At 36.8% G+C, this 27,038-nt stretch overlaps 2 protein-coding genes across 2 annotated transcripts; both read right to left on the minus strand.

The window, feature by feature from the left end:
* Nucleotides 1-2,621: 2,621 nt before the first annotated feature.
* On the minus strand, nt 2,622-9,104 carry LOC129276312 (large ribosomal subunit protein bL20m-like). The gene is made up of 5 exons (XM_054912701.2): nt 8,889-9,104; nt 6,559-6,669; nt 5,627-5,704; nt 5,350-5,415; nt 2,622-4,063 (listed from the first exon to the last, which is right to left on the minus strand). Exons 1-5 carry the CDS (start codon nt 8,973-8,975, stop codon nt 3,902-3,904), a joined length of 504 nt encoding a protein of 167 aa, XP_054768676.2. The 5' UTR covers nt 8,976-9,104; the 3' UTR covers nt 2,622-3,901.
* A 2,030-nt stretch (nt 9,105-11,134) lies between these two features.
* Nucleotides 11,135-26,653, minus strand: LOC129275971 (zinc finger protein 208-like). The gene is made up of 3 exons (XM_064109290.1): nt 26,390-26,653; nt 22,515-22,586; nt 11,135-19,425 (listed from the first exon to the last, which is right to left on the minus strand). The coding sequence occupies exon 3, from the start codon at nt 18,453-18,455 to the stop codon at nt 14,910-14,912; it is 3,546 nt and encodes a 1,181-aa protein (XP_063965360.1). The 5' UTR covers nt 18,456-19,425; nt 22,515-22,586; nt 26,390-26,653; the 3' UTR covers nt 11,135-14,909.
* Between the last annotated feature and the right edge of the window lie 385 nt (nt 26,654-27,038).

Here is a 27,038-nt window from a genome sequence, read left to right on the forward strand (position 1 = left end):
TTAAATATTCAAAACTTGATCATGGTTGTAGGAAATACACCCTCATTGTTTAAAAAAAATGAGGCAATTGTGGGGGTATCTAAATGTAATATAGTACAAGAAAGTTTTACACGTCTTGCATATACAAGCAGAGTTACAAAACAGGGCCAAGGAATAGTCCAGGGCCCCATCTTCCAAAGAGTTGAGATTGATCCGATCAACTATAGGTATGGAAAGCCAGCAACATCAACACCTAAAATGCATGTTTCCTCGAAATATTTTTGTAGATATGCTGTAAATTCATACATTCATTGATTTCTTTCAAAAATCAGGGTGCTTCTCTTTGTTTACAAAGGACATTGTGCAAAGAATTTGTTGAAAAAAATTGTAACATCAATGGATTTCCATACAGTTGAGGTTGACTGGATCGTATTTCTTTGTAAGACGGACCCCTGTAGTCCACTCTACAGAATCAATTTACCTATTACCATGGAGTTATTTATAGCTCCATGCTATTACTATGATTTTAATGTTTTTTTTAATAATTATTGGCATACTACTATCATATATAAATATATATTTTGTTTCTCCATTTTCTGAAAACATGTATAGTTTGCATGCATGCCTTTTTATTATCTAAAACTATGTGTCACATAAGATGTACATGATTACGCATATCCTTAACATATTTTTTATGCCACTTTCAATGGAGGGCTTGTATGTTCTTTACAGTGCGTCCCAGAAAAAGTGAATCCAAGAATTGTCAATGCTCTACCATAAGATACATACAAGTATGATACTGACATATTAAATAATTATTGTAAAGATCAGTCTCCTTTTTCATCTGGTGTAAGTCACATGATACATACATCATGCATGACTGAGCAAAATAATTAGAAGTAAGGACACCAAGAAATCATTTTGCAGAAGGCATCTGAATTTTAAAAAGAAAATGACATGTCTCAAAATTTCCATGTTGGCTTTTTAATATGATCCCTGAATCAAGTAATAAAACAAAGTTTCATTTTTCAGGGACACACTGTATAGAACCGAAAGAACATTTATGTCCTAGTTTCAGCATTATCTTTTATCAATGATATAAACCTTTATTTACCCGATGGTCCCATAATATTGATTTTCATGTCAGCAGGAGGTGCATTCAGCGATGCATGTGCACTCTATATTAAAGCAAAGTACTTTGACCATTTAAGTCTAACTATTGTCAATATATATACCAATCACTTTATAGAATATGTGTAAATAAAAGGTAATGATATAAGTAAAATTTTCAGTGTTAATTTGGTTTTGTTTCTAGTCAAACAAGATGTTTACACTTTTGCTAGGTCAAATTACAGGAAAATGAAACCCTTGAAAACCGGTCAAATTGTATAAACATAAAAATAGACACGAATCAATTATGAAAGATTGAGAAAAATGAAATTTATAAGCATTTCAATGTTGAGACCATTAAAGCTATGGAGATCCTCCAATTGGCAATGCAACCAAGATGGATGTTGTCACATGAACAACTTCCTGTTTTGTACATATTCACTTGAATTGTCTCTTTCTATTGGTAAATCAGGGGACCGTTTCATCAACATTTTTGTCTGACAAATTGACTGATCCGACATCTTTCTTTGATTCTGATTGGCTGAGATTACTGAGAAGCACTGTTATTATGGTAACTGTTGGGTGAAATGAGACTTGTTGGATAAAACATCCAACAAGTTATTTCATGAAACGCTCCCCAGGTGATATTTTTATGAAAGGACATGTAATACAGGTTTCAAAATGTATATAATGGATGGGAATTATCATTTTAGAGTGCTCAAAAGGATACGTTTTGGTGTATATTTTCAGTGTCTAAATGGGAGTGCTATTTATGTGTGACACACTGGCATAAATCCAAGCGGTGAACCTAATGTTCGGGGGGGGGGGGGGGTATGATGTATTGTGTCATCGCCCCTACTTTGTCAAATTGCCAAACTCTATAGGAATGTTTTTTTATACATTCAAGACAAACCTTCCTTTTTATTTGTCCAATTTCTCTCAAACTTTCATTGACCTTATTCATTGATATGCCAACTTGTTCCAAGGCTTTCATTCTTTTATATTATTCTGCATGGTCTAAATTCATTATATATTGATACATTAACTCTGTAGTACTAGTCCTTCAGATTTCCATTTTAACCTCTCCCTCTCTCTATTATCCCCCTTAATTTTTTTTGTCTATCCTCTCTAATCTCACATTCAACCTGTTGTTTCTCTCATTCATCATTTGCATGTAGTTTTTTCCTCCATTTTCTCCCTATTACTGCTCTCCCTTCTCCATCCATGGCTTCTATTTTCCTATCTATTCCTTCTTACCCGTCTCTCTCTCAATATCTCTCCTTACCCCCCTTCTCTCACTTATTTGTCTCCTTTCATTGCTTTTTCATCTCTCCCTCCATCCCATCCTATTTCTCCTCTTTTTTCACCCTCTCTCTCATATCTTGTTCCCTCTTCTCCAAATATATCCATGGAATCTTCCTATATTCCTTATATATTATCAAGCCTCTTTCTTATCAATTTGTCGATCTCCTCTTTCTACCTTCATCTTTTCATTCATTCTTACAATCCCATAACAATGCAATGCTGTCCTGTTATTTTAGACCTTTATTTCTTTAGAACAAATAGAAATTTTAAGAAGAAAAAACACCATGTTATTTATATCATGTTATTTATAATTTGTTCTCACAATATAGAAAAAAAAAACCAATATTGATTTCACAATCATAATACAAGCGCAAGTATGCACAGTCATAAAAATAAGTAACTGATACCCCCAGTAGGCATACCGTGTGACTGGCCCAGCACAGCAGCATGAAATAGACCTTCATGCCGGAAGAATTTATCAATATACTACCATTATCGCATCATAGATATGATGAATACTTGGCCACTTGGCTTTAAGCTCTGGGGAGCGTTTCATGAAAGGACTTGTCAGACGTTTTATCCGACAAGTCCCATTTTATCCGACAGTTGCCATAGTAACAGTGCTTCTTAGCCAATCAACATCAAGGAAAGATGTCAGGTCTAACAACATGTCGGACAAAAATGTTGATGAAACGCCCCCCTGGTCATCACTCTTTGACCAAAAGGATAGCAATCACAAGCTAAATCTTTGATTATTATTCAGGACAAAGACACTATCTGCGTTTAACAATTGAGTTCGAACACTGCATTTGCGAGACAATAGACCAAGCACCAGAAGGACGCAGACCCCAGTATCACATGTGATGATTCATACTATCATCATTTTAACATCACATTCACAATACTATGAAGTACCGAACAGTATGATTCATCATGTTTTTCTCTACCTTCATTTTTGTCTTGCAACATGTTCAAGTAGTTGCAGATACGAGTGCTATTCACAAAACCACCAACATAATTCATTGAGCCACTACTATTTTTATTGTGGTGCTTATTAAGAGCTACTTGATTAATGTTTACCGCTTACAAAACTGTAACAGCCTGTATCTTTCCCCATAAGAAACAATGCCACGGAGTGGATTGTAGTTCTTTGTACTTAGCATCCAATGAAATGAGTAAAGATAATCTACATCAGTAACTCAGGCAACATTTATACCAGAAAATGTGCAGTACATATTATTGTCATAAATATTATCAACTATTTGCTTCCTGCGACCGAGAGATCCCTGTGAAAACTCTATGTGAATTACAGAATTCAGTTGTTGATGGGTTAATAATCATGTGACGATGTGATGCTCCTGATGAAACAGACAGGCTCAGTTACATACTATAGTCAGGAGGGTTCAAACATTCCAACAGTTATCCATATACATCCATCCAATCAGCTTCCATGTATGGTGCTAAATGGGCAAATATTCAGTGTCTTTCAAACTAGAGCAATATAAGGTCATGACGAAGCAGATGGGCTGGAGCTCAGTCTGAGTTTCCGGATGCTCTCGGCCAAAAGGTCTTCTTGCGTGACACCACGGGATAGGACACCCTCTGGGTTCTTTTCAAGCGCTGCTAACATTCCTTCCTTTTGTTTCTGCCTGGCCAGCTCGGCTAAACACTAAATGGAAAAGAACAAAGCAAATTGTTTGCAGAGACATTTTTTGTTGGCAATTATAAGTATGAAAGATCAGTAAAAATTGACCTTTGGATGTTTTGTACATCTCTGCAGTACGAGTTGAATTGAAAAATCATTTATTCATTTATTAACAATATTTCAACAAGATGCCTAATCAACATAAAAATTGCTCTCCCTTAGGGTCCTGCATATTAAAAAACAATCAAAATATATCTTATTATACACAGAAAAATTAACATGAGAAAATATACATACAGTCAGATATAAACAAAACTATAAATAACTATTAACTACGCACATCATTAGAAAGAGGGGAATATACATTCATAAAACATAATCATTGAAATTGACATCGGATATTTACTATTGGAAAATAATGCTGCAATTGGACTTAAAGGTTATCTTTTAAATATTTCTCAAAAATTGAGAGGGAGTTTATGTTTTGAGGTTCAGTATGAGGTTCATTATGAATATCCACAATGTTGACTAATGACTATTAATTTGCTCAACAATTTAAACTTCACTATCACTGTCTTTAATTCTTTAAAATAAATTGTTAGCTAAGAATTATTCTTACAACTTATGTAAGAGGGAAAAAATACATTGTCTTTGATTCAAAACAAATTGATAACTAAGAATATTTGTTCATTCAAATTATGTAATGCTGTAAAAATACATTTTCTTTGATTAACAATAAATTGTGAACCAAGAATAGTTTTTTTTTCCAAATTATGTGAAATAAGGCAAATAAAAAACTGTTTTTATTTTGAGATTTACGAGCTGATTGATTTTTAGACCTTTTAAAAGCTTTTTATTTCTATGGCATGCCCCCCCCCAAAAAAAAAAATACTTACATTTGTTCTTATGATCATGTATTAAAAGTTATTTTCATGCTTGGAAATTGCATTATTAATGATTTATAGACATTTGAAATATATGTTTATTTTGTAATTTGCTATTGAATTTTATGCTTTTTATTTCAGCAGAGCTTAATTAATCCCAAGGCCATCAAAGGCCATTGTCGTGAATGACCTGTTGACTGGACTTGATGCCCCTCTCATTGGCCTTGGACATTTGTTATGCCTCCTTTTAATATTTACCCTTCGTGCTGTAATATAGAAATGTACCCTATGGAAAAGTGTCCTTGCCCTAAAAGTATTGAAATTTAAGGCCTGCTTTAGCATTACAAGACTTCTCATTTTCTGTGCTAAAATTCAAATTAATTATTTTTTTCCATTTTCTGTATTGTGTTGGAATGGAGGCCTTACCTTAAATGTCTTTGGTTCATATATGGCTAGATGAGAAAGGACTTTCCTGTCGAGCTGGATGTTGTGCTGTAATGAGAAAAAAAAGGGAAATTAAAAAATTCCACTTAGAATAACTTCAGTATAGTACATTCATGTAATTTTTTGTAAAGATTGAGTAAAGGTAATCTGATAAAAACATATTGTAAGTCAATGCTACATAGCATTTATTTCTTAAGGACATGTCTTGGGAAACTACTTAATGTATGAATACTACCATTTCATAATTTTGTTATTTTACCTTTAGAAGGTTTCCAATGAAAGGTGCATATGTTAAACCATGCTCCTGGGCAGCTGCACTGATCCTCAAATTCCAGAGCTATGGGGAAAACATCAAATAGAAAAAAAAAAGATAAATTTTAAACTATGGTTCATTCAAAAATAATTTTCTATGGAATAACGTTTTGCTAAGCCACGAAGTATTGAATGTCTGTGATTTTTTTTAATATTTCAGACGGACCCACTCTACAGTATATATATTTGAGCACAAAGATTGGGTAATAATGGGTTAACATACTGAATCAAGAAACAAATAGCTGTTCTCAAAGGGGAAGTTGGTTTGAACAAAAGAAACATATTGGTAATGATCTGGTAAAAATCCATCAAATAGATCTGGATAATATCAAAGTTTTTATATCGTGATGTCACAAGTAGGCCGGGTCATAATTGAGCAGCTCCCCATGTGCCATCTGATATAAATTCTATATAAAATCCACTTTCTCAGAAATTAATTATTCACTTGTGCATTCATTGTATCATCAAAGACATTATTCCATACCAGCACCTTAAAGAAACATTTTCGAACACCACGAACCATAAAAAATAAAATATTTGTTTTTATTACTGGGCAGTTGCTGACATATGACATCACAAATTTATAACTCTCAAGCTCATATTTTTTAATGGTTTTTTGTCATTCCTACACCATAATTTTCATCTATTTTTCTGCTTTCATTGAATTGGTTTCATTGCCAGGGTGAACTTCTGTTTTAAAATCTTCCTTGCAGTATTTAAACATGAATATAAACAAACATCTGAAAGCAATGGATCAATAAATTAAACTGATGCAATTTATTCTCACTAATTCTGCATGCTTAATATGAAAATTTCAATTATAAAAAAAAAAAAATCCTAGCATCACATGCCATCAAGAGTTCTACCATCTCATCTCACCCTTCTCATTTGTCCCTTTTTCTTCTTCCGACCAGCGGTTGAATTCTGCCAAGCCCTCCGGACAGCTCTGATAGCCACTGAAAAACAGTTCCTCCTACGGCCAAAGTATCGCTGTAAAAAAATTAATTGTAGATCGGCATGCAGCAGTCTCAAGAAACTGAATATTAAAACTAAGCTAAGCTATTCTCATCTCATTAATTTTATTTTGCCTCTATTAATCCAACTTGTGAATTCTTTTCTCCATATACTTCTTCCTTCTCCATCTTATCCCACCTTCTTTTCCCATTTAGTCTTTCTCCGACTTGGCTTCGTTCTCTTTTTCTCCATTTATTATTTTTTTAAAATTCCCCCTCCTGCCCTCGCGCCGCTAGTACACCACTATCTGCTCTAGTCTTGAGGACTCCATGATGATGTCTTTAAAAAAAATTTGACATATACTTCTTCATCATTGGAGTCTTGAACCCCCGTCCATATCTTTAAATTGTTCTTCAAAACGGCATCGCTAACCGGATGTACGTCATACTTAAGCGGTTCAAGGGTCGACCCTATTGTATGTTGCGTTGTGTACATTTGGATCGAGGGATCTACACGACATCTGTCTGGACTCTGGTAAGAAACTTTGTTCCCTTTGCCAGAACACTTGTATACCAGAGGAGCTTCTTCCCAGATTCGATAAGACTTTGGAACTCCCTCCCCAACAGCACAGTTAATTGTACCTCTCTACACATCTTTAAACAAGAGGTACAAAAGACCCAGCTCCGTTAATAACGGTGGTTGTTTTTACTTGCACGCCGCGCTGTAAGCAATTTTTTATCGAAAAATGTACATACACTTGCACGCTGCACTTCACCAGTACGACGATACACCAGACGGTGGACTGTACTGTTTCCAGAAGAAGAAGAAACCTGGCTTAATTTTTTTACATTTTAATCGACTGTTTTTTTTAAGCTTGTAACCGATTTTGCAATCGGCAACCGATTCCATTCGATTTCACCACAATCGGCAATCACTTGCCGATCTTCGATCATGCCCCTTGAAGGAAAAAATCGAAAATAAAAAATCGGCGTAGATCTGGTTACAGTGCGTGATCGCTCAGAACATATTTCAAGATTGTTTTTGAGGTGCTAGCTATTTAGAGGTCGCATTATTCAGGGAGAAAGACGCGGTATTATCTATGGCGATGTTTAAGAGGATAGATATCTTCTCTTCCAACTCATGGTGATAGCGGATGCCGCCGTGAACTAGTGAAAGGTCGTATTACCGACGGAGCTCACTGCGTTACTCTCTTACATCGTTTATCTTATGATGATATACATTTTATTTTCAACCTCGTGGTGATAGCGGATGCCGCCGTGAACTTTGAAAGGTCGTATTACCGACGGAGCTCACTGCGCTACTCTCTTACCCCCTTTATGATGATAGACATCTTCTCTTCAACCTCGTGGTGATAGCGGACCCCGCCGTGAACTTCAAATTGATTTGAAAACGCTAGCTACCCAAAACATTTTAATAACATATTTCAAATCATCGTGCGTGCTTGCGTCTTCTACTTCATTTTAATTGCACTTGCGACTTTAAGATGATGCGTCGTAAGAGATCATTCCAATAATTCTAAATCGCTAGCACCTAAAAATACTTCTAAAAGATGTCCCACCGATCGTTCATTAACCTGTGATCTATGAGAAATATTTTCATTTTATTTTCCTTTGCGCCTTTGCTTGGAAGATGCGTCTTTCGTTTATCTTTCTAATAAAAATCACTCGGTTTATTTTAAAGCAATAACACCTCAAAACCCCTGGCTTTAAAACATGTTCCAAACGATCGCGCATGTTGGCGACTTCCATTCCAATGTATTCGTCTTTGTGACTTTGTCAGGAAGATGCGCGCGACCGCGAACAACATTTTGATGTATTCCTTTGTTTTTAAACATCGCCGATTCGATTTTCGATTCGATTTCGATTTTAGAAGCTTAACTGCCGATCCGATTTTCGATCTGATTTTTGATCCGATTTACAACATTAGTTTTTTTAAACCTTCCTACGCATTATGCGGAGACCGGAGTCCTCTCAGTCTCAAGACTATAGCCTAGGCCTATCTGCTCCCTGTTCTTGTTCTCCTGCTTCATTGATCATTCACCTTTCTTTCTCTTCCTGTTCTTTTTCTCACACTCGTGTTCTAAATGAATTTGTATGTTAGAATCTATAACATACGTGTTACGAAGTTACGTTACCGAATTTTTTTGTGATTATACAGATTTTAGAATAACACGAAAAAAAGCATGTGGGACTGGCGACATGAAAATAACTACCATCCGATTAACATGATCTTACCGTCGACTGGTCCAGGTAGAATTTCCTCCTCCAATATCTATCCGGTCCTCTAGATCTGACCATCCTTACTAGAGACAAGTGAACCATGTTTATATCAGGTAAAGTCTAAAATTAGTCTAAATTTGGATCAGGGCCGGGTATAAACTTCAGCAAAAGGGTTGACATGCTTTGTTGATGACCGGTGACGTGACCGGACGTTCTACCGGATCGCGAGCCGATCCGAAAATCCGAATTGCGGAAAGGGGAGAGAGAGTTACAAGTTTCATTTATTTCTCCTCAAGAGATCAAGATAAAAATACATAAAAAATAGACAATGTAAATACAATGTACATCAAATTTAAAGAAAGTGAGGAAGGTAATGGCCAAAAAGGAAGAAACCTTGTGTGAGGCCAACCCATAACAAAAATTGTACTTAAAGAAATATTAAAAACATCATATAATCACAAATTCAATGAGAAAAAACATAACAAACACCTAACTAAACCTTAAAGGAGAATGAAACTCTTGGAGCAAGTTAGCTTTTGTGAAAGCAGAAAAATCAAAGAATAAGATCAACAACAGTTTGAGTAAAATAGGACTAGCAATAGAAGAGTTATGAGCATTTGAATGTCGAGATCACTAATGCTATGGAGATCCTCCCATTGGCAATGTGACCAAGATCTATGATGTCACAGATGAACAACTCTCCCCTTTTGGACACTGAAAATATACCCCAAAACATCTCTTTTTGCTCATTCTAATCATATGACAAACGATTCATCAATGATATAATGTTGTGAAACCTCTGTACTTGTCCTCTCATAAAGCTAGAGAACACCTCACCTTGTGATAGACTCTATAAAAATGAGAATATAAGTGAAATAATTGAGTACTAAAGTAATGAGGGAGTTGTACGTGTGTGACATCACAGATCTTGGTCGCATTGCCAATGGGAGGATCTACATGGCATTAGTGATCTCGACATTCAAATGCTCATAACTTTCTTATTATTCATTCAATCTTCCTCAAACTTTCAACAATGATTTTTCTCTTTGATATGGATTCAGCTAGTTTCAAGGGTTTCATTCTCCTTTAACCGAATGAGAATGGGGGGAGAACCAAAAATAAATCTAAGACTTAGACAATGAAAATGTTTTGTATTTCCTTTTAAAAACAGATACCGAAGGGCTTGATTGAATGTCAGAAGGGATTGAGTTCCAAATAACTGGTCCTTGATAAAATATACTGTTTTTGAAGATGGAAGTACTGCACTGTGGAATATATAACTGTGTGAAGGAAATTGATGCATAATATAGCTCCATGGTTGATGTATGCGGGGATGTATGAAAGATTCCATTTGTCCTCTCATGCTTGCACAGCACATCTTTCTATTTTTTCTAAGGATATTCATGTCGCTCTATCACACTGATATGTATAATGTAATAAATGTATCATATATTTCTTAAATAATTTCTCCTGAATTATTACTAAATATTTAATTCATCAGTTACAAATTAAGCCTTCAGTGCTAAGTAGGAAACCTTTAATAATTTGTATACACTATGAATGATTTATATATATATTTTTTTTTAATATGATGCATATGATTTGTATCATCATGTGAATATGGTTATGTTTTTGTTTGTTTGCTTGTTTTTTTTTTTTTTTTACAAAAGAGCAATTCAGTTGCTATAAACACGTAATTACAATATTAGGGGGGCTTACACTATACAAGCTCTGCTTTTCAGTTGGCCCTTCCTCCCTTTCAATTATTCATATTTCGATTTGATAATTGTCTATTGTAATTTTATAATGTTGTCAATTTTTTTTATGTACTTCAAATGTGATTATATGTTACTATGTCAATTGTATCATAATTGTAAATATGAAATTGAAAGTGGAAAAAAAAATAATTGAATTGAAAAAAAAAACTGAATTGAAAATATAGGTCAATTGCATATTGCATTCAATTTCAGGATCAAAGCGTGTCCTTTTATAGGTTCTCCTAACCAATTTACCGTCACTCCTCCTCTCTCTCTCCCTAGCTGTCTCTCACTCTCTCAGATTGGCTTTCTTGTTAGCAACTAATCTCCCCTTCCTTGATTTCATTCAAGCCATCCATTCATTAAGATAAGGGAAAAACGGTTTCTTACAATTTTGACAAACCTCAAGTTCAAAAAGATGTTTTGAGAAATCAGGGTGGATTTCCCATTTAACGGCAAACATATATCATATCCAAATTAAACAGTAAAAAAAAAGAATGTATATATAAATTGTATATGCTATCATACTTTATTTCAGACTTCATTCCTTTCAAATCTTTAACTACATGTACAGTATCTACATATTAAACATGTATAGAGTTTAAAAATACCAACCTACACATGCAATGACTAATATGTTTTAGATCATAAATTGAATGAGATCTAGAGCTTCATGTTTTGAATAATCTCTATTCCACTTTTAATCAGCTATTCTCCTTCTTAAAAACAAATTTACTTGTTATTTGTTTATTTATTCAGCAGTTCCAAGCATATTCAGATAAATCAATTGCATACAAAAATGGCAGATATTATACAAATGCAATTTCTATGACCTAATAATGCATGAGGTGGTGACAAGGGAAAAGGAGAGAAAACTTAACCACTGTAAAAAATGGTGGTTCCTCCGCCCAAAGGGCGCCCAACCATCCGATGCACTCAAAAGACTGGTATAACAAAGAACTGACAAGAGCACAAATCAAATGGTGAATAATGATGATGAATAGGCAAGAAAAAAATATAACACCTTCATCAAATGACACCACTTGATGTACATTGAAGAATAATCACAAATTTTCGAAAGTAATGTAACATGAAATCGTATTGCCTTATAATTTACTAAACTTATATTAGAATATTAAAGCGAGACTGAAATTGAATTGAATTATTAGGAGTTGAATGAAAATACTTGAATCAGAAAATAAATTGAAATGATCATACTGTAAAATACTCTTTCCAGACTTCAGATTTTAACTGACTGGTTTATTTAATTGGATCTGGAAATAGAACTCAGAATGTCTGCAGTAATATTAGAATATCACTCCTTCATGAAACTGGGTGTAAAATTATGAGTAACTTTATGATTGACTACATGACTTTCTTTATGAATGATCTGAATATGATGTGCCAAAGCATAAGCCCATTTCTTTTTTTTTTCCAGATGTTTTTACAAATTATGACCATACATGTATTTCTAATTATCATCGTAATGAAGGCAAATAGCAAAGATCAGGGAAGCGTTTCATGAAAGGACTTGTCGGACGTTTTATCTGACAAGTCCTATTTTATCTGACAGTTACCATGGTAACAGAGGTTCTCAGCCAATCAAATTCAGGGAAAATTGTCAGATCTGAAAACTTGTTGGATGAAAATATGGATGAAACAGTACATGTATTTAATCTTGAGAAGGTGAATCACCTGTCGTGAGAAAAATGCACAACTTACAAACAGCATTATGAAATGGCCTTCTGGTTCAGCCGGTCCAAACTCTTTTAATACATGTGCATGTAATTTTCTGTCATAAATCTGCTTGATAGAACAAAATGATCACAAACTCACACAATTCTTACATTGAAATTTTCCTAAAATAGTTCAATAAACTTTAGTTTCTCTTTGCTCCATAGATTTATGCTGAGATAAACTTTCTCACAACTGCTTAGGTGCCAGAATTAAACCCACTGATAAACACAGCATATTCTTCATATTATTATAGAAATCATACAAATTCAAATCAGGGACATGATTGTAAGAAATGTAATAGTATTTACCAATTCCAACTGCTCCTCCCATAAAAAACCTTAATTTGTTTTACCATGAGGTATAAAAAACATAGCATGCAGCATGAAATGTATACACCCTAACAATTTTTATTCATAAATGACGCATTCATTGATTTGACATTAACATACAAACCCTTCTTAAGGAAGTCAAAGCTCATTTGATAAATGTGTTCTAGTGGGTGATTTTTAGTCTTTCTCGATTTCTTGATCGTTTTAAAATTAAATATGGATACGATGATGATGATGGTGGTGATGATGATGGTGATGATTATGATGATGGTGATGAACAGCATTTGTATAGCACCATTGATCTCTGGGAAAAAAATTCATAGCAGTCAAAATGGATATCAATAATTGCAAGATAGACTACAAAAACTGAATGTACATGTAATTCACTGATTGCATATTTTCACTGCATTGCCAACTTTAGAGGGTATTACATTTCCTCAGCAACAAATGTTGATAGGGTACATTGTTCTTTCGAAATATGCAACATACAGATCACAACAAAAGAAAATCAAAATCCTTGGGCTTAATTCAGCAACAAATATTTGACAATATGAACATTTTAGATATTCATTTTGTCTCCAAGTCCAACGATTCCACAAAGGGTACACATGCTAGCTACTGCTGTGTGAAGTAGAGCTTGGCTGCTGTTTGAACCCAGATCACTAAGGGCACTCCGGTGGTCTAGTGGTTATGACAATGCTCTAGTAATCCAGAGGTCATGGGTTCGAATCCCACCCGGCCTGCCTGTGATTTTTTTCTCACAGCAGCCGAGCTCTACTTCACACAGCAGTAGCGTGTGTTACCCTTGGTGAGATCGTTGGAGACAAAGGCCCGTATTCTGAAGTCAGGTTTAACTTAGACCACAGTCTAACTCTGTGTTAAAATTATGGGAAGCCAAAAGTGTCAAAATTTTTATTAAGTCGTATGTTTATAATGTTTACTGTGCTCTTTCCTGATTCATCGATGGTAAAGACAATCATCTATTTATACTCCCTAGACAATTATGAATGATTTGAGAGCCAAATGAGCTGAAATATGATATCTCTACTGTTAGTGATTTATGTAACAATTGGCTCTCCATACTTAAACCACAACTTTAAACCTGAGTTTAAGTTAAACCCGACTTCAGAATACGGGCCATAATGAATATCTTATTATCTGTCTTTATCACCCAACAATTATCAATTGTTTCATTTGATTGAATATGAATATTATTTAAAGGTAATATTACACTTTTGTTAAAAGGCAAAACTCCTCATAAACAAAGATAAAATGAAAAATAGGCCCACCATGACCTGTCAACTGTGTAATGTCATGGATTCAAACTGTCCTTATTCTTCTAGAATGCGTTCAGTCTATCCAAATTTATATAAGAAACATGTAAACCAGTATTATAATTACATGACGAGCAAATTTTATAATTTATGAGGAGTTGACCATTTTTATGGAGTTTCCTGATATTATTTAATAGAGAGTATGAAATCCATGACATCATACTGTTGACAAAAATAGACAACTACTGAAAGCAGCATGATAATTTAATCAAAAGCATGAAAAAAAAAATCTTCTCTCTTGAACAGGCAGTTCAATTTTGTTAAAACTTGCACTGGTGGGTTATACAATTATTCTTCACTTGATAATTCCTTTTACAAGAAACTTCAACTGAATCTATCTTGAATAGTTGAATCTCTTCAGACCACAGAAATCTGTTGGACTTTCCGGTTAGTAAAATTTGACTTAGAAGAGGCAACATGTTTTGCATAATCTCTGTCCGTAACACAAGGCTTATAAATTGATCATACAGCTAATGTGTATGCTGGATTGCAGATAATAATCAATGCAGTCAAACGAAAAGTATATAATCCCTATGATCAAGCTGTATGCTTTGTGTCACAGGAGCCCTGGGTCTGGAAGAATGCTTTGACTTTATACTTTGATTCATAAAGGTCGCCTCATGGAAACTCAACGATAATACCAAATACAGTCAAACCTGTTTTAGCGGCCATCTATCTATGGTGAAAACCTGTCCTTAGTGGCCACCAAAATTGTCTCCTATTGGGAATTTGCGTTATATAACCTGTCTTCAAAAGCCATTGGCTCCAGGCGCTACTTTTTCTGTTTCCCTTTTGTGGCCTTAATAGATGGGATTGACTGTACCAATGTTTTGGAGGAAATGGACGGACCATGCCAGAGGAAGTGTGATTAAAGAGGTTTCATACACTGTCCCCTGGGTGTATAAGGTTCAAAAGCTTCTTGAAATCAACACTGGCAAGAGCGTCCTTTCTGTCATGTGATTTCTTATGCGAGTCGAGAGAACTTCTCCACTTGAATTTCTTGTTGCACCTCTTGCATTCGAATGGCATCTCACCAGTGTGAATTCTCATGTGTCGCAGATAGTGGTTCATATTGCTAAATTCCTTGTTGCAAATATCACAAACCTGTTTCACCGTCCTCTGCTTGCGTTTTGGATTACTTCCAGATGCAGTACAGCTTTCGTTTGATGGGCCACCTCTGCTCTCCAACTCCTGCGTCTGGGAAGGATCATTCGCTGCAGAATGTTGGGTCATTTCCTTGAAGTCAGTCCCACCGGTATAAGATTCTGTATGTCTCTGAAGAGGAGCTTCATCTCCATGTACGTACATGTGTATCTGCAGCTGTAGGTCAGAGTCGTAATCCATTCCACACTGAGGACAAACGTATTGCTTCAGGGCAGTGCTTGTGGACCTCTCATCCTGATCAAGTCCAAGAGTTGTTTCCAAAGGCTCTTGGGTCAGCTCATTTGCGATGAGAGACACATAATCAGAGCTGGAAGATGGGATTTTCTTTCTATTATGAGATTTCTTATGCACAGCCAATGAGCTTCTCCACTTAAATGCCTTTCCGCATAGGTCACACTGAAATGGGGTTTCTCCTGTATGCACAAGCTTATGCCGAAGATATCGACACTTTGAACCAAACGCTTTGCTACAGACTTCACAAACAAAGTTTTTCTCATTTGATTTCATGGTGTTATCAGTCCTTTCCACATTAGGCTCCTCTTTCACCTTTGACATTTCAGAAGTTTTCTCTTTCGTTTCTCGAACTCCACCAGAAGGTTCCTCCACATCAGTATCATCCGTAGGCACAGATACTGGAAAGCACTTTGTATCTTCATGGACAGACACATGCATTTCAAGTTGCGTTTCTGAGGCAAAAGCCATTCCACAAAGAATGCACATGAATATCTCATCTCTGACAGTTGTCTCACCTCCGTCTAGGAGCCCATCTGCTTGGAAGAGTTCGAGGGATTGCCCAGAATTAATAAATGGGAAGGAACCACTTTCTTTCTTTTGGCCACATCTCCTGGCGTGTGAAGCAAGCGAGCTTCTCCACTTAAATCTCCTGTCACATCGATTGCAACTATACTTCAGCTCACCCGTATGCAAAGGCAAGTGTCGCAGGAATTTGCTTTGATGACGAAACACCTTGTTGCAATGTGTGCAAACAATTTTCTTTGTGTTCTCTTTTTTAGATAGTGCTGCCATTTCTAGAGTAGTGTCTTTGGACTCCCTGGTGGGGCACTTCAACTGCTGCTTTGGTTGAACACTTCCCTGTTGGCTAGTGTCTTTGGCTCTGTGAGACGAATAGGTTATACTTGAATCAGTTGAGCGTGTGAAGTATGGCTTGCCTTTTGTCACTGTGGCTTCATGTTCGGAAAAATGACATTTCAATTCAGACTCAGAGGTGAAGCTTTTCCCATCCTGCAGGCAGTTCAATCCCTTGTCTGGACTTCCATCCTCTGTAACTTCTGGAACCCAAGCTGAGTCTTGTAGATTTTCCTCAAGGGACTGCTCAAATTCACTTGCAGAAAAAACAACATTGTTTTCAGCAATGGCACTATCTCCGTCATTTGAACTTTTGTTTTTTAATATTGCATATGCATGCTGTTTCTCATGTGACTTTTTATGTGAATCTAGCGAGCTTCTCCACATGAATCTCCTATGACACTTATCACATTCAAAAGGTTTTTCTCCTGTATGGAGACGCATGTGCCGTAGATGATGCGCTTTATCACGAAACACTTTGCTACAAAACTCACATACAAAGAGCTTGCTGCTTGCATTTATTTTACTTGGATACAAGGTTTTATTGGTGCGTGGAGCAGAAGGTCTCTTTGGTCTGGTCCTCTTGAATATTGCCCATCTTCTGAATCCCTGAAGCTGTTTAGGTTGTACTAAATCATCAACAGGGTGAGTCATTCGGTCAGTTCCTGCATTGGTTACTTGTGACAGGGACAGGCTATTCTCTGAAGGCATTGGGCTAGACACTTCACTACTTGGCATACATTCACCTCTATCATTCTGCCACTGATCATTCATGCAGACATGAGTTTGTAGTAGAATCTCTGTGGTGAAATTCCCTCCACACCGACTGCAGATGAATCTTACATTGGCATTCCTGGTCATATCACTATATCCCTGAGCCTCAGGAAGACTTTCTCCACTATGTACTTTATGGTGATGGCTCTGAGAGATCGCTGAATGGTCAAGAGGACTATTGCTGATCAATGCTTTATTTTCTCCTTGAAGCTTTTGGCATTTATGTATTGTCAGCGAGCTTTTCCATCTAAATCTCCTGCGACAATCCTTACATTCAAAGGGCATCTCTCCAGTATGTATACGCCTGTGTCGTAAACAATGTGCTTTCAATCTGAAAACTTTGTTGCATATATCACAAGGAAAGAAGCTTCTTTTGCTTTTGTCTCTGCTCTTACCAAACCTGGGCATAGAATTTGGCCCATGTTGCTTGGAATGAAGCTGTCCATTTGCTATGGGTGTCCAGGGCATCATTCCCACATTCAGAGGATTCGATTTGGGACCATCTCTGCCTTGTTGGGGTATTAATAATATACTTTCATTGCCTTCATTGTTATCGTTTGCAGACATGTCGGCCTGCTTTGCTTGATTTTTGTTTTCTTCTTTGAGCTTGACCACCTTCAGTACACCATGAATTTTAAAGTGTCTCATCAACAAATCTTTCTCTCTGAAACCAGTTCCACACTGGGAGCATTTGTATGGCCTTACTGCATTGTGTAACTCCATGTGATGTTTCAAAAAGAATGGACCAGTAAACCTGCTGTCGCAGATGTCACACTCATACAACTTACTTTGGAAATGTTCATCCAGATGCTGCTGAAACTGCCCCTCTTGATTAAAGAGATCTCCACAAATATTACAAAAGAATGTTTCTAACCTTGATGATGTGGCACTTCTGGTAGCACCTGTCATGATGACATCATTTGACAACCCTCCCACAACGAGCTGCGAGCCTGAATTTACATCCTCATGTTCCTGGAGATGACATTCCAAAGATAGCTTCGATCCAAACCCTTTGGTGCATATCTTGCATGAATACCTGTATTCATTGGTGTGACTGTGCGCTTCAAGGTGTCTTTGAAGATCAGGGAGATTCTCAAATTGGCTGCTGCATGGTTTGCAAGGAAACTTCTCCCCACTGTTGAAGTGTTGTGACACATGCTTCAAAAGCCCTGCACCTGAAGCATACACCTTGCCACATAGGTTACAGCTCAGCTTACTGCCAGAGTCAGATCCTGCACAAGAGTGTCCATCAAGGAGCTCCTTGCTTTCGAACTGTTCACCGCCAGATCTGCTGGTTACAACATTTTCTGTTTGATGCATTCTTTCATGGTTTTTCAGTTGAAGGCTACTTTTACAGGCCTTGTGACAATACCTACATCTGAAGTTTATAATTGGGTCCATCTTGGTGAGATGATGGGAAGTTGTAAAACAGATATGTATGAATGATGGCTTTATTTACGAAAACATCATAGTACCTCCTGCATATGTAATATTGTGATCTATAAAGGTTGAAGAAGTAAACGAAATACTCATCCACTTGACAAACATTATTTTACAACGCAGCATTGACCCCTGAATGAACACAGGATGCAGTACTTCCTTTGCTCACTGTGATTTTGAGGAGAAAATTACAAATATCAAGATATCAATCTTAGAAGGTAAAAAAGGGAAAAGGGAGCACATGAAAATGAAGCACATGCTAAATCATCTTGTTCATTCTTCTTGCAGATATACAATTTTACAAAATTTGATGTTGAATTTTCTCTGGAAATGGAGTTCAAAAGCACTCAAGAGAATGCTGAAAAACACACACACCATGCTATGTTTGTGGTCATGTTATTCTGATATTCCATAAGACCAGGCTGTTTGATGTAGTTAACCACGTTAGTAAAGATCTGATGGGTCCTTAATTCAGTTGTCCCAGAAGTGAAAGTCCATGAAGGGTCCAATGAAGTAATAGTTTTGGATAAAGGTGTTCAAGTAGTATTCATTAAGCAATAGTCCAGTTTATGAAGGGTGCAGTGAAGTAACAGTTCTGGATACAGATGTTCAAGGAATGCTTACCAAGCTATAGTCTAGGAGTTTACAAAGCGTCCAGTGAAGTAACAGTTCTGGATACAGATGTTCAAGGAATGCTCACCAAGCTATAGTCCAGGAGTTTATGAAGGTCCAGTGAAATAACAGTTCTGGATACAGGTGTTCAATGAGTTTCCATCAAGCTATAGTCCAGGAGTTTATGAAGGGTCAAGTGAAGTAACACTTTCTGGATACAGATGTTCAAAGATTGTTCATCAGGCTATAGCCCACAATCTGATAAAGTTACAAAGTCCCATCATCCGCATCAGGCACATTCAGAAGTTAAACCATTCTCCTGTACATGAATACAGAGAAGACAAAAAAAATCGTGTTGTTACCACTGAAAAAGAAAGTGAATCTCAAGAGGTCTTTATGGTTTAATACAACATGGTCTTTATTCCAGATCTAACAGCATTATCTGATGGTCTAATTGATGTTTGGTCTACCGACATCTTAGTCTAATACCCACTTGGGAAATGTCTATTTAGCCTAATGATACAATATTCAAATTGCCACTCGGTTTTCTGGACTATTACCAGTTTGTCTAAATGGAAAAACTAGACTTAATGGGATTAACAAATGAAAATTAGACAAAAATATGTAATCAACTATTTGCTCATATAGCAAGTCAAGTTTTTTTGGGGGAAAACTTCCGCCCCCCTGGATATCTAATGGTGCGTCCCTTAGATGAATAGTTGTAAATGAAATTGAATTACGGTGGGATAAAAAAATGGAAAGGAGGGAGGGGGAGGCATCAGACAGATCAGACTAAGTGACAAATAAATCAAATGGTAACAGACAAACTAGTTGTAAACAAGTTAAAGGAATAACAAGGAAAAACTAGACAGAAATAGTCCAGAATATCAGTCCTGCTTACTTCCTTTACACATATTCATGAAAAATTTCAAACAGGCATATAATAGGGCACTGCATATTTAAATATTTGATTACCGATATCACAAATTTTCAAGTCATCACAAGTCTCTATACAATACAACTCCAAAAGAATGGCAAAACAATGTTACATTAAACAACTCACAGCCAGTATACAAGCCACGATAGCACACCTGGGCCCTGAAACATAAAGCTAGACGAATGATCTTGGAAAAAGATTTTTACAACTGATCATACATAATAATCAATGGAATCAATCGTAGAATTTAGCCCAAAGAATATTTCCATGTTTTATGTGACAGGGCCCAGGGTGATGTTTCATAAAGCTGTTCCTATGTTACTTGCAACTTTATGCACAACTGGTGACGAGGCCTGCATCAGAATGGACGGAATCCATCCATTGTGTGCGGTTTCCGGTTTTGTTTTTTGCCCTTCCGGTATTCCGATTTTTCTTTTTCTGAACATCTTATCATTATTATCGAGTCTATTTTATTCAGTCTTACCAATCATAACCCAGGTGTCTTTGTTACATTTCAGGTGACCACCGAGAAAAATATGATAAGACGGGAAAAAATTGCCGATGTAGGTACGTGGACATCTTGTTCTCTTTGTTAGTAGCTAAGCTATGAGACGCATATAGAGGGCGGCAGACTCTATATCGGCAAGTTTTTTCCCTGTCTTCTCATAATATTTTCTCGGTGATCACCCGAAATGTAACAAAGAAACCTGGGTTATAATTGGTAAGACCGAATAAAACATAGTCGATAGTATAATCGGTGACTTCTTTGTACTTCTCCGTTCGTGAATTCATTTATCGGGATACCGACGAATTCCGGAACAAAAAAATTCTGACATGATTCAGGCCTTCTGGTGACCATTTCTTATGCTAAATCAGATTCTTAATAAATTAAATTCTCACCAACTAAGTTGAAACCCACCAATTCAGATCTAAACTTCTCACTTAGTACAAGCATTTGAATGCAAAATTCTTTCTTTACTTGTCAATACTTGTCTTCAATCTAATAATAATGTTGGAAGTTCACTATCATGGTGTGTTGAAAAGGCTGCCAGGGTAATAATATCCAAGTCATTTGGAAGCCCGAAAGACGTTTTTCATGCCATATCATGTGCTTTTAAGAAATTATGGGTATTATAAGGACGGAAAATTTGGGGTATCTCATTTACTAAAAGAAAGGGTCACAAGTCACAAGTGTACTAAGTTACATGTGTAACTTAACAAACAGCTTAATGAAATTGCCAACAGAAGGGGATAAGAAATTGGACTTAAAATTTGTAGAAGTTTACATTGTCTGTAACACTGTCGGAAATAATGTTTATTTTTAGCGGGCATCTTGGGCGACTCTAGAAAGAAAGGTCGCCCCAAAGCATGCATTCTGGGGGCAATTTGGGCCGTCATGAAGGAGAAATCAACCATCATCCTCATGTATATCTTGCACTGTACTGTAAACATTGTATGTTCCCCTCCCTTCCCTGATGTATTGGATCAAAGATAATATTTGGGTTCATATTTTCCTTCATTGACTTATGAAGATAACTTGTCGTAGTTTTGTTGCCTAAAATATATTGACTTACTTGGCATTTACAATATCAATAGATGTTACATCACAAATTTAAAAATAATAATAATAATCATAAATATTGCTATCAATTAACGGTTGACTCTACATTGGGGATGGATAGGAAATAAAGTACCGGTAAAGGTAAAGTTGCATATTAAAGTCATCCTTCTATACGTTGCATATCTGGCTAATTTGAAGCAATTTTTCAGACCAGGGCCCCATCTTGCAAGGAGTTTTGATTGATCCAATCACATTCATCTATGGAAAGCCAACAATGCATGTGTGTTCAAGATGCGAGTATTACTAATACAGGCATTGTTGTATTGACCATTCAATGCCCTCCTTTTTGTTTACCAAGAAACAATGTGCAAATTTCCTGTGGGAAAAATTATGAAATTGATGTATTTCCATTTATAGTTGATATTGATTGAATCAATCGCAACTCTTTGTAAGACAGGACCCAGATTGTGCAAAAGGTGTGTTATACACCTCTTCAAATTTCTCCTAATTTGAATAGATCTATGTGGTCCCAAGAGATCTGAATTCATAGGCAAAGTTAATAATAATAATTAATAGCTGGATTTATAAAGCGCTTTTTGCCAGAGGATACAAAGCGCTGCTATTATTACCCCGGCTTTAGCTCGAGCTACCATCACCGGCGCTCAGTGCATTCAAGGAATTATTCCTGCCGGGTACCCATTCACCTCACCTGGGTCGAATGCAGCACAGTGTGGATAAATTTCTTGCTGAAGGAAAACACGCCATGGCTACGATTCGAACCCACGACCCTCTGTTTCAAAGGCAAGAGTCAGAACCACTAGACCACGACGCACCCACAGACCACGACGCACCCACAGTTACCTGAACTTTGTGAATAAAATCACAGAAAGAATACAATCACACCATTTACCTATTTCTATGCAACATAAATCTGTTCTGCGGTGTATGTCAATAGGAACATGGTGACATCTAACCCCAGTACCTGAATGATAAAAAAAGGACAGAATGAATGAAGTGGATCAAAAAGTCAAGATATTGGCAGAAAATCTGACTACCCCCCCCCAAAAAAAGAAAACCCTTAACAATGTTCAATGCATTAGCATGTTCATTTGTCTCTTTTTGAGCTTTGTCTATGTTTTCAATGGCATGAGACTAGTTTGCCACAAAGACATCCCTGTATTCCAAATAAACTTTTCCCCAAAAAAACTTGCATCATATGCATCAATTTTCATGTAAAGGGTTGAAACAAAAAGCCTACCGTAAGTAATGGTCTATTAACCGCACCTTTTTCTCGGCGGGATAGAAGCAAAAGTCGGGGGTGCAGTTTATCCACGGTGACGGGTCTGAGCCAGCCCGTCGTAACCCTTCCCGAACATGTAAGACGTCTGCCAGTTCACAACACATGGAGTGGCCGGGCGTAGCCGCCCAGGGCAATGTCGTTTAGAGGGGTATGAGCCGCGGGTAATGAGAAGCGATTATCACAATTTTATCAAATATTGTCCATAACAAACGCACCCACCTTCATGACACTAATTTCGACTTTTATTCTCGGTTCAAAGCAGCGAAGTTCCCTGGCTAAGTTCAAAGAGAAGCCAAGCATACTCGGTAATATTTTGTCACAGCTGAGCGAGCGCGAGAGTTGAGTTAGCTGAGCTAGCTTGCGTTGAATTGTGGTTATAGTGCGACTTAAGCTGGCGCTATTCATTTTAACCCTCGATCCCCTCCAAAGTTCCGTTTCGCACCAGCTTATTTTTTCTTTCCCGTTTGCTTTTCATAAGATACCATGTACACCACGCAACGAGAGAGATGGCACGAAGCCGTCAAAACAACTGTAAAAAATGCCAATTTCATTGTTTCTTGAACCTTCCTGTAATCCCGTATCCAAAATTCATGCTAAGACATCGAATGCTAGACAAATTCTGAAAGTGATTGTGAGTTTGTGATGCAAGAAATGTGAATGTTTCTTCCTCCTACGGCGGGAAAGACACAGATCATTATTTGATAAATGTACTGGTACCGCATCGTAGTTTGCAATGCTATTCATACACATGTTTGCTATTCATACACAAGAACGGCAGTGCTGTGTGTGTGTACACTATGACTGTGAGGTGAGTGAGTGTGTAAGTGGCCAATATTGTCGGGACCTTTCTTTCTTGCAAACATTTGTAGATGAATTGATCAAGAACAGTAGATTTCTGCATATCGGTAATCTCTTTGGATACTTTGAAATCTTTAACTTAGTTTTTGTTTCTTCGTACCTCAAATATAATGTGAGGATTTTTTTTTTTTTTAGTCCAAAGTTGGGGGTGCGGTTAATCCACGGGTGCGGTTTATAGTCCGTTACTTACGGTATTTGGAATCCAAATAAGCTTTTTGTTTTGACCCTTTAGTTATGAAAATTGATGCATATTTATATGGTGTGATATATTATGGAATAGAGGTCTATACAGTGCGTCCCAAAAAAACTATACACTTTTGAAATGGCTGCCAAATAAAAATTGTAGCACTTTGGGGAAAAACACTTACGTATATGGAAGCCAATAAAGTCAACTTTCAAATGACACCAAAAAGTTGGAAAACTATTCATGCTTGAGCGAGCACTGCCAACTGAAACAAAGGGTATGAAAATTAGGCTGGGCCGGAATTAGCCTTCCAATTTATGTCAGTTTTTGAGAGAAAAATCCTTTGGAACTTGCAAAGTTAAGGGACGTTGTGATAAATGACCAGTTTTGGTTGTTTAAGCAAATTTCATAAATTATCAAATTGAACTTTAATGCATGAGTGAACACAAATTACACTTTTTGGTTAGCATTTCAACTTTATCATGTGGATCTCACCAATGTGTTCATGGGAGTCAGGGGAATAGGGGGTGAGATAGGAATTAAGTGGGAGAAGTAGGTTGATGGAATAAGGGTCAACAGAACATTTAGCCCCCCCTCCCTCCCTTCCTGTTGAGAGACTGATTGCATTGTCATGTACATGTACGCGTGAAGTCCAGAGCAGAATGTTGATTTAATGATAAATTCTGAATTGGGGCATCAACTTTTTCCTATCAATCATTTAATCAACAATTTATCAGTAAATCAACTCATTCAATGTGCAATCAATCAAGCATTCAGTTTTTTTAATAATTATTTCATAAATCATCATAATCAGTATATTTCTTGGTAATCATTCAATGAAAAAAAAAACTGACCATCAGCCACCGGTCACTTGCCAGTTAAGTTTTGAATAGGCTACAATCCAGGAAGTAAGACAGAGAGAGAGGGAGCCTGGGAAATGGAGGTGGAGGGGTAAACATATGACTTTTAGTTTGTAAAAGGACACAAAGAAGAGGAATGCCCTTTTGACCAAGTCTTACCATTTCTCGCCCTCTTGCTTGTAACAGTTACATGTACCATCACATTACTCTGACTCTAACAAACACAATACTGAGGTCCACAAGATGAATATGCTACACTAAAATTACATTTCCTGTTCACTCATGCATTAAATTTCAATTTAGTAACTCATGAAATTTGCCTAAGAAACCAAAACTTATCTCACTCATTAATTTAGCATAACACCCTTACATGTACCTTTGCAAGTTCCAAAGGACTAACCATTCAAAAAACTCTAAGGCTAATTCCTGCCCAGCCTAGCCGAGCTTAGTCTCTCAGGAGGAGAGAAGTGGGGGGGGGAGGGGGTAGAGATGGAGGGAGGGGTTGCTAAATGTTCTGTTGACATTTATCCCATCAACGTACTTCACCTACTTACATGTAAGTAATGACTCTCATGAACACATTGCTGAGTTCCACATGATAAAGTCTAAATGCTGCAGCATTAAAAATGGCAATTCATGATCACTCACGCATGAAATTTTCTCAAACAACAAACTGATCAATAATTAATCACAAAACCCTCAACTTTCCAAGTACCAAACAAAAAACCTGAAAGAAATTGGAAGGCTAATTCCGGCCCAGCCTACTTTTCGTACCCTTTGTTTCAGTGGACAGTGCTCGCTCAAGCATGAATAATTTTCCAATTTTTTGGTGTCATTTGAAAGTTGACTTATTGGCTTTCCAAATATATAAGTCTTTCCCCCCAAAGTGATATATTTTTTATTTGGCAGCCATTTCAAGTGTATAGTTTTTGGGGGGACGCACGGTAGTTGTTGAATAATAACTGTTATTTAGCTTAAAGTTGGGATGGGGAAATCCTGGCTTTCCCTGTCTTATTTATTGTCACTGATACATGTACCAATTATCATCACAGTTAGTCAAAGTAAGACAATTATTGAAATAAAAACAATTTGAGTCTGACGAAGAAATAATTATGATCAATTCAATGTCATTTGAATTTTTCATTTTAATTGTATAGTTTCATAACCTTGTTCGTTGAATGAGTGACCGTATCCAGCCACTCACACGTATTGCGAGGTTAGTATTAGTAAATACTAACCTCGTACCACGAACCACGTTTGGCAGTGGATTTCTAACTAGTGGGTCGCGATCGCGCGTGCTGGGATCTCACTTCTTGGGTCCACAACACACAACTTCTATGGCTTGATTTTTCTGTGCGTGGCGGCATGTAATGAACCCTTGGGTGTATCCAGCCAGCTGAGCAGAGCAGAGCTGAGCTAAGCTTAAGTTTAACTTACGTTTACACTGCACTGCCATGCGCCACTGCACTGGCACTGCGAAGTTTTAACCCGAACCCTACATAGAACATAACGAATGGGACATGGGCTAAAAAGCGAGAAATTTATCACCGTATTTCACAAAGAAATCAATTAGTTACCGGTACCTGTGTATTCGCTCTGGATCATATGCATATTCAAATCGATTCCTCAACTCCAAGGCCAACAAAATTCGTGGTATTTCAATTCTTGATTCACAATTGCGGCATCTGACTTCACTACGGATTCCACTTCTGTAACGTAACGTAAAGCTAACCTTTTGTGATCCTGAGTGCATTATCGAATTACGGTACTATGCATAATAATTAATGGCGATCCATGGCCCATCGCATATCCGATCCGTCGTCGTCGCGTCGTGGCCAGAGTGGCGTATCAGTTTTCACACTTTTCCCCCCATTAGGCATTAACCCTTTTCTCACTTCTCTCAGTCTTTGACAAATATACTACAATTTACCCAATTATCAATTTTTTAACATTTCCAAGGAAAATCCACACTTTACGGCATTGTGTTTTTCATAATGCCTTTTTTAAAATTAAAATGTCATAAATCAATTAATTAATTTAATTGTGTCTGAATATTTTTAGTATAAAAATCGACCCTTATACTTTGTTATAGCAGTCCCCTAAAGCCCCCCATCCTCGAGTAAAGAATAGCTATGAGACCACCTGATCACAGATCAATTGTATCAAGGGTATTAACACATCCATATATAGAATATTTACAGCAAAATTCATGATCTGTCATATATTTCACTC

Source organism: Lytechinus pictus, chromosome 14, assembly GCF_037042905.1.
Source record: "Lytechinus pictus isolate F3 Inbred chromosome 14, Lp3.0, whole genome shotgun sequence".
Classification (NCBI taxonomy): Eukaryota; Metazoa; Echinodermata; class Echinoidea; order Temnopleuroida; family Toxopneustidae; genus Lytechinus; species Lytechinus pictus.